Genomic DNA, 15025 nt, shown 5'->3' with positions numbered 1-15025 from the left:
GTTCACTGTGTGCACTGGTGTTACTGTGTGCACTGGTGTTACTGTGTGCACTGGTGTTACTGTGTGCTCTGGTGTTACTGTGTGCACTGGTGTTACTGTGTGTACTGGTGTTACTGTGTGCACTGGTGTCACTGTGTGCACTGGTGTTACTGTGTGTACTGGTGTTACTGTGTGCACTGGTGTTACTGTGTGCACTGGTGTTACTGTGTGCACTGGTGTTACTGTGTGTACTGGTGTTACTGTGTGCACTGGTGTCACTGTGTGCACTGGTGTTACTGTGTGTACTGGTGTTACTGTGTGCACTGGTGTTACTGTGTGCACTGGTGTCACTGTGTGCACTGGTGTTACTGTGTGCACTGGTGTCACTGTGTGCACTGGTGTTACTGTGTGCACTGGTGTCACTGTGTGCACTGGTGTTACTGTGTGTACTGTTGTTACTGTGTGCACTGGTGTCACTATGTGCACTGGTGTTACTGTGTGTACTGGTGTTACTGTGTGTACTGGTGTTACTGTGTGCACTGGTGTTACTATGTGCACTGGTGTCACTGTGTGCACTGGTGTTACTGTGTGCACTGGTGTTCACTGTGTGTACTGGTGTTACTGTGTGCACTGGTGTTACTATGTGCACTGGTGTCACTGTGTGCACTGGTGTTACTGTGTGCACTGGGTTCACTGTGTGCACTGGTGTTACTGTGTGCACTGGTGTTACTGTGTGTACTTGTGTTACTGTGTGCACTGGTGTCACTGTGTGCACTGGTGTTACTGTGTGTACTGGTGTTACTGTGTGCACTGGTGTTACTGTGTGCACTGGTGTTACTGTGTGTACTGGTGTTACTGTGTGCACTGGTGTCACTGTGTGCACTGGTGTTACTGTGTGTACTGGTGTTACTGTGTTCACTGGTGTCACTGTGTGCACTGGTGTTACTGTGTGCACTGATGTGCTGGTGTCCTGGTTGTGTCTGCTGACGTACCTCGGCAGTATGTGTTGCATCATCTTGCACCAGGCTCTGGCTTGCAGGACCTCCACTTGATGACTCTGCTGTTGCAGGATTTGGAGGATTTTTTCCTGAGTCGTCTTAATCTGGCAGAGGGCTTTCTCAAGTTCCGTCTGCTTTTGCAGTATTTGGTGGACGACTGGATGAGATTTTATCATGCGGTCTAATATTGCTGCAACACAAACCTGAGTGACGACCTCCTGTGGGTCAGGAGTGCCTGGATGGGGAGGCAGATGGGAGACAGTGGAGGGGTCTGATTCATTGGTATGGATTGGGAGGGTAGGTGGTGGTGGTGGTGTGACACCGTGGGTAGAGATTGGGGTATGGGTGGGTGGGTTCTCTGGAGGGGAGAGAGGTGGGAAGGCATCAAGGATGGTGGAGCGGCCGTGGCTGGCTACACCGCCCCCGCCCCACGCCTGACTCCCCACCCCCCTGGGTTCCCTGTTCACTGAGTGATCACTACCCCAGACTGTTGTCGGTCTACTGTGAGCTGGACCCTGGTCTGGTCCCTGAACTAGACCCTGGCCTGCTGTGGCACTGTTAACGTGCCATTCCCGCCCCTGTTCACTGGTCCACCTGCGGTTTGTTTCGGTGGTTTCGAGCCCCGCCATGCAGGCCTCGCCCTGCAATACCTGTTCCAAGCATGTTGGGGTTGCTTGCAGTGACACATTTAGGTATTACCCCGCCACCCCCACTCGATTTAAGCTTGGCCAGACACTGCTTGGTGTCGTGAGAGCCACTGCAACACCCACACCTAATTGGGCGATCACATTGCCATGTTCTGTGATCCCACCGTTGACAGTTGCCACAAAAGGACGGGCTGCCAATATACCTCTCCACTTTGCACTCCCTCATGCCTGGTATTTTAATGACTGGGGGCAGGTCTCCCTTCCACATAACAATTGCTTGATTTTTGGCCAGACCCCCTGGTCCAGTGTTGCGCTCGACCCAAACAATCTCGTCATAGTCCTTGAGATATGCCACGTCAACATGAATACTATAGTTCTTAATTATAATTTTAGTTTGTCTTGTCTGTGGGTTTGCTTCCAACAATTTAACATTCTTACCTTGATACTCGAGACAGGTCTCTGTGAAGTACTTCAGGGCACTATAACCCTGCACCCGTGCACTAACATTGCCACCTACACACCTGCTCTCTATACAATGCTTTCCTCTGTAGGCGCGGGCGGCCTCAATAATGAAGGATGAAGGAACAAGTGATGAAGTTGCAAAAAGCGGAGAACAGATACACAGAGAATGACAAGGAGGTGTGTGAAAAACTCAACAAGAGATTCCAGGAGGTCTTCACAATAGAACAAGGAGAAGCCCCTGCACTAAATGAGGAGGCGGCAAACCAAGCAACCTTGGAGGAATTTGACCTCACCAGTGATGAGGTCAAAATGTGTCTGCTGGAGCTGGATGTGACAAAGGCTGTTGGGCCTGACAGAATCTCACCATGGATACTAAAGGAAGGTGCAGAAGCACTAAGTGTGGCACTCTCAATGACGTATAACAGGTCACTGGAATCAGGAGACTTACCAGAAAGTTGGAAGACAGCTAACGTGGTCCCAATATACAAAAAGGGTGACAGGCAAGAGGCACTGAATTACAGGCCAGTTTCCCTAACTTGTATACCATGCAAGGTGATGGAGAAGATCGTGAGGAAAGGCTCGTAGAGCATCTGGAGGGAAATAACTTTGTAATGCACCACCAACATGGGTTCAGGGATGGTAAATCGTGCCTCACAGGTTTAATAGAATTTTATGACCAGGCAACAAAAATTAGGCAGGAAAGAGAAGGGTGGGCCGACTGCATTTTCCTGGATTGCCAAAAAGCCTTTGACACAGTACCCCATAAAAGGCTGTTAAAAAAGTTGGAGCAACAGGCAGGAGTAAAAGGGAAGGTGCTCCAGTGGATAAGGGAGTACTTAAGCAACAGGAAACAACGAGTAACGGTGAGGGGGGAGACATCAGAGTGGCGAGATGTCACCAGCGGAGTCCCACAGGGCTCAGTACTTGGTCCCATCCTGTTTCTAATATATGTGAACGATCTTCCGGAGGGTATAGACTCATTCCTCTCAATGTTTGCTGATGATGCAAAAATTATGAGAAGAATCAAGACGGATGAAGATAGACAGAGACTACAGGATGACCTGGATAAACTGGAGGAATGGTCTAGAAAATGGCTGCTAAAGTTCAACTCGGGAAAGTGTAAGGTGATGAAATTTGGCGAAGGGAGCAGGAGGCTGAACACAAGGTATCATCTGGGAGGTGAAATCCTGCAAGAGTCAAATAGAGAGAAAGATCTGGGAGTCGATATCACACCGAACCTGTCCCCAGAGGCTCACATCAAAAGAATATCATCAGCGGCATAAGCTTGACTGGCCAACATAAGAACTGCCTTTAGAAACTTGTGTAAGGAATCTTTCAGAACCCTGTATACCACTTATGTAAGACCAATCCTGGAGTATGCAGCTCCAGCCTGGAGTCCATACCTTGTTAAACACAAGACAAAGTTAGAGAAGATTCAGCGGTATGCCACCAGGCTCGTCCCGGAACTGAGAGGATTGAGCTACGAGGAAAGGCTAAAGGAGCTGAACCTAACATCCCTGGAAAACAGAAGAGTAAGGGGAGACATGATAACAACCTACAAAATTCTCAGGGGAATTGACAGGGTGGACAAAGACAAACTCTTCAGCACGGGTGGGACACGAACAACAAGGGACACAGGCGGAAACTTAGTACCCAGATGAGCCACAGAGACGTTAGAATTTTTTTTTCAGCGTCAGAGTAGTTAATAAATGGAATGCACTAGGAAGTGATGTGGTGGAGGCTAACTCCATACACAGTTTCAAATGTAGATATGATAGAGCCCAGTAGGCTCAGGAATCTGTACACCAGTTGATTGACAGTTGAGAGGCGGGACCAAAGAGCCAAAGATCAACCCCCGCAAGCACAATTAGGTGAGTAGGAAGGATTTCGTGTAACGTCATTGATATTTCTTTTGTTTTGTTGTAGTAGTTAGTACTTTATTGAATAAACTAAGTTGTTATGTTGAACACTGTCTTTTCGTTACACCCCACACATTTATATGGTTCCTTAAGTGTACTGTCACACTCGACTATTAAAATTGAGACTGATTCATGGGTTTTGGACTATATATACGGCACCACACAGATATAAATTATGGTTGTGAAAGCCAGGACCTACTCGTAAGATTCGCTTCGGCGATTTGCGAAGGTCGACGACAGAGTGGAGGGGATTTAAACTTTTTGGGGTCTCGGCGTTTGCTCGCGTCTAGTCAATTGTTCATAAACATACCCAGAGTGAGGAATGAGCTGCTTACTACACTGGTGTGTTAGCTAAGTAAGTCCTTCCTCAGGCGACCTAACTGAATATCACGACAGGAATAAAAGTTAAAGAATTAAAGAAAATTCTTAGAAATTTTCCGAGCTCAATTCTTCAACTATTTCACTTATTCCACTATCCAAACCCTCACATAGCTTGCACCCTCATACCCAACACAAAGCTTCTCTACAGCTTACTCCTTCATACCCCACATTCAGCTTCTCCTCAGCTTACTCGCTCATACCTCACATTCAGCGTTTCTACAGCTTACCCCCACTCATACCCCACACTGTTTTTCTTTAGCTTACGCCCTCATACCCCACACACAGCTTCTCTTCAGCTTACTCCCTCATACTCCACACACAGCTTCTCTACAGCTTACTCCCACATACCCCACATTCAGCTTCACTCAAGCTTACTCCTTCATACCCCACACACAGCTTCTATACACCTTACTACCTCATACCCCACATTCAGCTTCTCTACAGCTTACTCCCTCATTCCCCAAATTCAGCTTCTCTACAGCTTACTCCCTCATACCCCTTACAGCTTCCCTGCAGCTTTCTCCCTCATTCCCCACATTCAGCTTCTCTACAGCTTACTTCCTCATTCCTTACACACAGCATCTCTAGAGATTACTCTCTCATACCCCACACTCAGTTTTCTACAGCTTACTCCCTCATACTCCAAATTCAGCTTCTTTACACCTTAATCACTCATACTCCACAGTCAACTTCTTTGCAGCTTACTCCCTCATACCCCACATACAGCTTCTCTACAGCTTACTCCCTCATACCACCACACAGCTTCTCTTCAGCTGACTCATTCATACCCCCACATTCAGCTTTTCTACAACTTACTCCCTCATACCCCACATTCCGGCTCTCCTCTGTTTGAAAATCTATGAAATTCTTCAGTAATCGGAGAGAGTGAAAGACCTGGGGGTTAATATCATGCCAGATCTGTACCCAGTAGCCGTTATCAAGAGGCTGATGTACAGCTGTACATCAGCGCCAAATGCCATGTTGGCCAACATAAGAACGGCCATTAGAAACTTGTGAAGTAAGCATTCACAACCTTGTATACCATGTATGTTCAGACCAATCCTTGAGTGTACAGCTTCAGAAGGAAGTTCATATTTCGTCAAGCACAAAACTAAATTGGAGAAGGTTCAGTGGTTTGCCACCAGACTAGTGCCCTAACTGAGGGGCATGAGCTATGAGGAGAGGCTACGGGAATTAAACCTCACGTCGCCTGAAGACAGGAGAGTTAAGGTGGAACATTATCACCATATACAAGATTCTCAAAGGAATTGATAGGGTAGACAGAGACAGTTTATTTATTACAAGGGAGCACATGCACTAGGGGAACACAAGGTGGAAATTGAGAGCCGAAATGAGCTATTAAGACATTAGAAAGAATTTGTTTAGTGTCAGACTGGTTTATAAATGGAATGCATTAGGCAGTGGATGTAGTGGAGGCTGACTCCATACACAGTTTCAAGTGTAGATATGATAAAGCCCAATAGGCTCAGGAACTTGTACACCAGTTGATTGACTGTTGAGAGGTGGGACCCGAGAACCGAAGCTCATCACCAGCAAGTACAACTAGGTGAGTACATCAGTCTTCCTGACACCCTACACTCGGTTTCTCTACAACTCCCTCTCTCAAGATATTATATCTAATCAATTTTCTTCAGAAAAATAACAAGAAACATTGATTTTAAAGTTTTTTCTATTGACATTGTTTTTGGTAATCATGGAATAGTTTCCTGAATTTGTTATTGAGAGAAACATCCGCAAAAACGTTTAGGGGGCATAATGCTAAATATGCAATAATGAAAACTGGTTCGATTCAATCAAACTATTTTGACTAGTTGTATATGAAATTGGCTTCAACTGGTCCAAGTCGCAGGCATTGTAGCATAAATAGGAAGGAAAATAAAATATTGAATTACATGTCAACGAGTTTCGAAAATGGTAAAAATTAACATCAAACACAAGTGTCAACTGAAATCATGAAATCACAATAGCTTATAATAAAAAAATAATAATTAGTTTTATCCAAAAAGAAAATTTAGTTAAACAAATTATTTATTTTATTTTTTGTTCTCATTTGTTTATCTGGAGATTTGCATGAACACTTACCCACCTGACTGCTATATGTAAGGGTGCCAATTTTGGAGGAAATTGGTTGATGTCAACCTCAGCCACAGATGGCAGCACCTTAGACTTCCTTTCTTCATTACTTTCTTCTAAGTAACATAAACGTAACTTCTACTCTTTAAATTTTTATTAAATTTACATGAAACTTACACCTTATATGTAGAATTTATGTCTCTACCATGGGTATGACGTATTTTTCCCTAGGTTCATTTATTGATTTTATAAATAGTAATAAGCGTGATATATTGAATAATTTTGTGGGGGGAACTTTTGACTATTTGCATTAGTAAAGCTAAACATATTTTGGAAAATCCCGCTAGAAAAACCTATATTATATGCTAATGTGATAGAAGAGTGTCATAGAAATGATTTCATTAGAAACTTGTGGTTGTGGTAAATGTTTGAAAATGTGTAAAAGTCGTTGAAAAAAAAATTCTCCTTTTCTATTTAGGCTGCGATACTGAAACATGGAACAGTTGCAGCCCTTTCATATACAACTAGTCAACAAAGTTTGATTGGCATTGAACAACTTTTTAATATCCACCATTATGGCCCCCCATTAAATAGAACATTAACAAATAATTTTGTTCAATTCTTCGATTTATTGCACCTAACGTTAAAATTTCTTTTAGACAAACAGCTTTTTTTAAACCCAATTGTGTTTTGCCTGAGCTGCTACATATTAAAATATTTGCTGCGTACTTGATCAAGATAAACTGTCTTTGTATGGACAATTAAGTAGACATCCTAATATACAAGACAGACATACCGAGTGACAGACTTAAGCGTTCACCTGTACAGATGAAAACAAAGTCTTAGCCCCCAAAAATACCACTAAAAAATGTAAATTAAGATTAAATAACTTTATATTCTATATATAAAGTTGGCTATTCTTTATATATATACGTGCATTTTTATTTATAAGTGAATATTCTTACCGACAGGAACACCAGCAGCAGCCGCTTGGTCATGTTGAAGACACTGTACAGATGACGGGTAACAGCTGACGGTAAACAGCTGATGATAAACAGCTGACGGTAAACAGCTGGGCGCTTTGCTGATGCTACTGACTGCTCAAAAAGCTGTCTCCTGCGGAATCTGTGTTGTCGTTGATTGTAAAAGTGTATTCTTTGATCGGTGCAGGTGTGCCGTAGTACCTGGAGCAAGCGGGATATGATATCTGGATGAACCTTACTATCGGAACGAGAGTGTCTTGCAGCTCCTGGTACCTTGGAACGAACATATATATACCACAACTCTTATCAAAGAGACGCAGTTGCTACACGCTGAAGAACCCATTAAGACCAAGCAACTACAAGGAAAAATTATGTTAACTGATTATTTATTTTTTGTATACAATCGTGTTGTTCACTGGTCGTTCTATAAGGCAGCATATGTTGCACACGAGAGGCCTTTGGACAACATATACTAGTGTGTACATTAAGGTTCACATTTTGTTATGGAGGAGCTCACAAAAACCAGATTCTGGAAATAAAATAAAAAATTTCCCACTGTGGCCCGGACCTCCCTCATGACCACAGTTGTGTAAACAATGTGCAACGAATGGAACCTGTATATAACCCTGGTATACACGACTCTTGTATACACGACCCTTGTGTACACGACCCTTGTATACACGACCCTTGTGTACACAGCCCTTGTATACACGACCCATGTGTACACGACCCATGTGTACACGACCCTTGTGTACACGACCCTTGTATATACGACCCATGTGTACACGACCCTTGTATACACAACCCTTGTGTACACGACCCTTGTATACACGACCCTTGTATATACAGCCCTTGTATACACGACCCATGTGTACACGACCCTTGCATATACGACCCATGTGTACACGACCCTTGTATACACGACCCTTGTATACACGACCCTTGTATACACAGCCCTTGTATACACGACCCTTGTATACACGACCCTTGTGTACACGACTCACATATACACGACCCTTGTGTACACGACCCTTGTATACACAGCCCTTATATACACGACCCATGTGTACACGACCCTTGTATACACAACCCTTGTATACAAAGCCCTTGTATATACGACCCATGTGTACACGACCCTTGTATACACGACCCTTGAGTACACAGCCCTTGTATACACGACCCTTGTATACACGACCCTTGTATATACTGCCCTTGTATACACGACCCTTGTCTATACAACCCTTGTATACACGACCCTTGAGTACACAGCCCTTGTATACACGACCCTTGTATACACGACCCTTGTATATACTGCCCTTGTACACATGACCCTTGTGCACTCCTTGGTTCACATAACATTAATCTGTATATTTTTAACTCTTGCACGTAAATGCTTTACTTAATAGAAAGCCCCTTCACAGTATTTAGAAGCATGTCAACCACACCTTGCATGCCTAACACATCAGCTCCAGCCTCTGCCTTGTGCAACAGGCTTTCTCCATATCCACAGATGTCATGTGCGTCTTAAAAATCTTTCCCACATGCTTCTACTTGTTATTATAAATCTATGAAAATAAATCAAATTATAAATATTTAAAGATAATGAGAAAAACATACTTCAACTTTTTAGTGCCTGGAACAATGTTCATTATATGAAAAATTTGCCTAAACATTAATGGACACTATCAGAGATATGGAGATTTATCACGTTTCTAAATTGTTAATTTCCTCATCAAAAAATACAGTACCTCAAATACTCAGCAATATCAGTTCTCCTGATATAAATAACTTACTAAATCTTTCAATCACTTCAAATTAGTTCATTTTATTGTGCTTTGCTTTTCATTATAAAAAATATATACGTTGGCAACATTCTAGCATTGCGGATATGACTTTGAACATTTAAATACGAATCGTTAGTCAGGACAATCCGCCCTCTCGAATCTCTAAAATACATCGCATTTTGACATATAAATCCCCAAAGGCCCAAAACTGATGAACAAAAAATCACAGCGACTCGAAAATTGAAGTAATGTCCCATCCCCGTATTCGTGGGTCCTCGGTTAGGTTGGGTTTGGGCAATTTTGTACTTGAGTTTATTGACATTGGGAACGCTCGCTAGGACGGACTGGCTACAGATTGTTCCAATCTTCTGACATTCCACACATCCTTAGAAGGCAGTCTTTTTTAACAACTCAACAAGTTTATTCGCAAATAAAAACATTTTAAAAACTCCTGTAACTTATTGTAATGAACGTGTGGTGTTTGCAAGCATTCCTTCTGGGTATCATGGCCAGACGCGCACATTGGAACAGATAATCGTGCCTGGAGCAAGCGGGTTGTGGTGGCTGATTGAAGCTGGTGTGGTGAAGGACACTACTCCTGGTATTGATTAACTGGCGGGAAATTTGCCAGCCGTCGTTGTGACAATGTGGTTATTGGAAGAGATAATGGCTGGGAGAGTTTTGTAATGATGAACATGTTGTGTGTTCTCTTGAAATTAACATTGCTACAACTAACATTACTAAAATTAACATTACTAAAATTAACATTACTGAAATTAACATTACTAAAATAAATATTACTAAATTAACATTACTAAAATTAACATTACTAAAATTAATATTACTAAAATTAACATTGCTAAAATTAATATTGTTACAACTAACATTATTAACTCACACCCTCCCCATGTCAACAAAACACACGAACACTCCCCAACCCCCAACACCCCTCCTAATCTTCCCTCCTACACACACGCTTCATATCTCCACCACACATATCCCCCCCATCTCCTCCCACCCTACATACACCATCCCACTTCCTCCTACTAACACCCTCCCCATATCTCCCATACACACCTTTGCAGTCATATCCCAAAACTTCCTTATTTTTACTTCACACTATCCCCATCACTGTAACCAAAAGGTTGCACCCAGTATGTAAATCTGTCATCTGACCATGCGTTTTACATGTGAATACACAAATAAACAAATGCTACTCTACGGGTTCATTGCAGAAACATTTCGTGTCCACCGACTTCGTGTACTCACCTAATTGTGCTTGCGGGGGTTAAGCTCTGGTTCTTAGGTCCCGCCTCTCAACCGTCAATCAAACAGGTGTGTACAGGATCCTGAGCCTATTGGGCTCTATCATATCTACACTTGAAACTGTGTATGGAATCCGCCCCCACCACATCACTTCCTAGTTGCTCTCAAGCTAGAGGAGGAGCAGGCAGGATGTATCCATCCTCCTGTTTGACATAGGCCTAGGCCTAAGGTCTAGTCTTCAGTGCGCCAAATAGGTCAGCTACAGCATTACTAAGTATTCACCGTCCCCTCCTACCAACTGTGGTAGGCCCTGGACGTGTGGATTGACCAGAAATTAAGACAGTAATTGTTAATGTGGCAATATCGAGGCCTGCTGAGGGGAGAGTCGTGAGATAGGTGGCTGCCCCACGGTACCTGGAGCCTCACCCAGCAAACACAAATCATCTAGAAAACGTTCGTCTATCTCTTCCCATAGGTGTGGGAATGATTTGCATTGAGAATGGTGCAGGAGAGCCTTTGAGAAACTTTTAATAAAAAAATCCAAACACAAAGGTTTTATAATAAATTGTTTTTCTACAACTATTTTGTTCCTTATGTATTACAAATAGTTTTTACATGTTTAAATATAAAATTTATGGTGTTTTTTTGTAAAATTCATTAATAAATTGTGAATGATATTTATTGGCTCAGTGAAACGTTCAAAATCCATTTAGTTATAATATGATCAGAAAAAAGTAGTTTTCCAAATTTTCTAAAAATCGCTCTTTTTAACACAATTTAACTCCTTATGCATTCCACTAAACACTAATATCATGTTTAAATATATAATTTATGTATTATTCCCTAAGATAATTTATATAAATTATAAAAGTTGCTGGAAAGTGGTGTGAAAGAATCTGAAAACATTTTGTTGTCTTATATTGGCGTGTTCTTATTAACTATGTCTTAAGTGCACAGTTTATCAAACAAGAAGATTAACATTCGTCAACCCTTAAAATCTTATATGTTATCTTGCTGGGTGAATGGGTGAATCTTTAAGAACAGCTAGTATCTATATGACAAATGGTGTTTTCTAATCAGAGACATTACTGTCTCAGACACTACGTACTTCGACCACAAGCTCATTGAAGTGCAAACTAACATCAATAACGGTAGTAGGCCCAAGAGAAACAACAAGCGAGAAGGGCTATTCAATAAATTCAATTTTAATAATAAAACCATAGACTGGGAGAAAATAAACAGGGAACTTACAAACATTCACTGGGAAAATGTTCTAGGTAATAAAAATCCTACACAAGGAAAAGCAAAAACCACTGGATTGAATTGGACCTATTCGTACTAGTGAAGGTTCATATACTGAGGATGACAAAGAAATTAGTGAAATCCTAAAAACGCAGCATGAGGACATGTTTAGCACTCCGATACAAAGCATGAAAGTGGAGGATCCGGACAACTTCTTTATGGGTGATATCCAAACCCCTCTAAATATTACTGATATCAACACGAGTGTGACAGATTTTGATAGAGAAATTGACAATGTGCCCATGCATTCAGCCCCGGGTCCAGACTCATAGAATTCAATATTTATAAATAAATGCAAAGTGCCAGTAGCACAGGCACTCAGTATAGTGTGGAGGAAGAGCTTGGACACGGAAAAGATACCAGAGGCTCTTAAAGCAGAAGACATAGCTCCTCTACACAAGGGAGGTAGCAAAGCATTGGCAAAGAATTATAGACCAGTTGAACTAACATCCCACATAATAAAATTATTTGAGAGTGATCAGGAGTCAGGTTACTAGTTTTATAGAGACCAATGACCTCCACAATCCAGGCCAACATGGATTTAGAGCAGGAAGATAGAAATATCTCTTACAGCTATCTCTCATGTCCTCTACTTGTACAGTACAGCTACTTGACCATTACGACAAAATCACTGAGATATGAGATAATGATGATACTAACCTCATCTACTCAGACTCCAACCCACTCACATTAAATAATGATGTAAACAATAAATGTAGGCTTATTAGGCAAATTGGGCCTTGCATAGTAGGCTGAGAAGTGCGTTCTGGCTACTAGGTACGACATATGTATATATATATATATATATATATATATTATATATATATAATATATATATATATATATATATATAAATATATATATATATATATATATATATATATATATATATATATATATATATATGTCGTACCTAGTAGCCATAACGCACTTTTCAGCCTACTATGCAAGGCCCGATTTGCCTAATAAGCCAAGTTTTCCTGAATTACTATATTTTCTCTAATTTTTTTCCTATGAAATGATAAAGCTACCCATTTCAGTATGTATGAGGTCAATTTTTTTTTATTGGAGTTAAAATTAACGTAGATATATGACCGAACCTAAAAAAAGGTACCACCTTTTGTGAGGGTACCACCTCTGGTGCCAATGTGGGGACCCATAGCCTCGGAGAAGAAAATAAAAAGTATTCAGAGAAGACCTTGTAGTTTCTCAATGAACACTAATATTATCTTCTCCTACCACCCCCATTCTTTTGTATGTACACATTATATTTACTTTATTTGAACTTTGTTACAAAAAAGGAGTTACATATGGGTTACAAAGATGGTTATCATAGGTTGTTGAGTTCCTCAGCTCCTCAGGTGGCGGGCAGGAAACCCTGGATGAAGTGCGCATTTCCCCTCTGTATCGCCACACTGAGGCGCTGGAAAAGAAAGCTTATATATATATATAGATATATATTATATATATATATATATATATATATATATATATATATATATATATATTTTTACATATATATATTAATTATATATATATATATATATATGTTTAATAATATTTATTATAAACAAATTGATGGAGTAGCAATGGGGTCTCCTTTAGGTCCTGCACTGGCTAATGCTTTTTTGAGTTTTCACGAAATAAATTGGCTTGATAATTGTCCTTCGGCCTTCAAACCAGTCTTGTACAGGAGATATGTAGATGACACTTTTTTGTTGTTTAGGGACCAATGTCATATTGAGAAATTTAGAGAGTATCTTAATGCACAACATGTGCGGTTTACTGCAGAGTGTCAAGTTGATAATTCATTGTCGTTTCTTGATGTAAAAGTGAATAACCTCAATGGGTTCAACACTAATGTTTTTAGGAAACCAACCTTTACTGGTTTAGGTTTAAATTTTAATTCCTTTGTTCCTGATATTTTTAAGAAAAATGCTATTAACACTCTACTGAATAGGGCCTTTGTTTTATGTTCTAATTGGAATAACTTTCATCAGGAAATTAATTTTCTTGTGAAATTTTTTTCAAATAATGGTTATCCTGTGCATATGGTTTATACTTTTATAAGGAATTTCTTAAATAAGAAGTTTCACCCATCGTGTAGGATTACTACAGTGGAAAGGGATCTTAAATATATTAAATTACCATTTTATGGCAGTATTAGCTTTTCTGTAAGGAGTCGTTTGAGGAGACTGTTGCAGCAGTGTTATCCTCAAGTAGACTTTAGATTTATTTTTGTCAACACAAATACAATAGGCTCTTATTTTAAATTTAAAGATAAAGTGCCTACCCCCTTGTGCTCAAATGTCGTATATATGTATAATTGTTCCAGCTGTAATGCTGGATATGTCGGGAGTTCCATTCGGAACTTTAAGATTAGGATACTTGAGCACCGGGGATTATCTTTTAGGACTGGATTACCATTGTCTAAACCAGCATTTTCGGAGATTAGAAACCATTGTTATGAGTTTGATCATTCTCTACTGGAATCTGATTTTAAAATTCTGGACACTTGTATGAATGGCCAGTCAGATTTGAGAGTAATGGAATCCTTATATATAAAGGAGCTGCGGCCTCTGTTAAATAGCAACCTTTCAGCTGTTCAATTGTACACTGAATAGTGCACAGTAGGCCCTGTAATTTGATTTTTAGTTTATTTTGGTAGTATAATTTTGTTTAGTTTACCATGTCTTTGCCCTTTCTTACTTATTTCAAGTCTTAACATTGTACATTAATATAATCTTTTATTTAGGATATATAATACATTTTTTGGTATTTAATTTTATCTAATATTTGAGTTTTTTATAAGATTTTGGTTAGTACTTTATAAGTGTCGTTTATTCTGTTTGTATTTTACATACATTTTTTGTAGATTTGTAGTCATTATATAAATATTTGTTATAGTGTTTAGTATCTATGTGTTAGGTATCAAGTTTCACTTCTGATCACTTCACGTAAGTTTAATGGAATGGTTTTTTAGTAGTTATAAATTTCATCTGGTAGTTTAATGGATTTTAAATTAGTTTTAATATATGTGACAGTTAATAAGTTTTATTTGTATTGATCACTTTAAGTGCGCTTAAGTGTTTTGTTTTTTAAGTTTTTTCCATTCTTTGATAGGCAATTATATTCAGTATGAGTTCTTTGTTTACCAGCTATTTGATTGTGATTTCTGTTTTTTCTTTAGATCTGATGATGAATACGAGA

At 40.1% G+C, this 15025-nt stretch overlaps 1 protein-coding gene across 1 annotated transcript in view; it reads right to left on the bottom strand.

Annotated features, from left to right (window-relative positions):
• Positions 1 to 7725, bottom strand: part of LOC138363489 (uncharacterized) — a 32487-nt gene extending 24762 nt beyond the window's left edge. Inside the window, exon 1 of the mRNA XM_069322838.1 lies at positions 7446 to 7725. Within this exon, the coding sequence (XP_069178939.1) occupies positions 7446 to 7478 (33 nt within the window). The 5' untranslated portion in view covers positions 7479 to 7725. The remainder of the gene's footprint in view (positions 1 to 7445) is intronic.
• Between the last annotated feature and the right edge of the window lie 7300 nt (positions 7726 to 15025).

The sequence above is a fragment of the Procambarus clarkii genome, chromosome 11 (genome assembly GCF_040958095.1).
Source record: "Procambarus clarkii isolate CNS0578487 chromosome 11, FALCON_Pclarkii_2.0, whole genome shotgun sequence".
Classification (NCBI taxonomy): Eukaryota; Metazoa; Arthropoda; class Malacostraca; order Decapoda; family Cambaridae; genus Procambarus; species Procambarus clarkii.
Note: the sequence above shows the minus strand (reverse complement) of the source record. Positions and strands in the feature narration are given on the sequence as shown.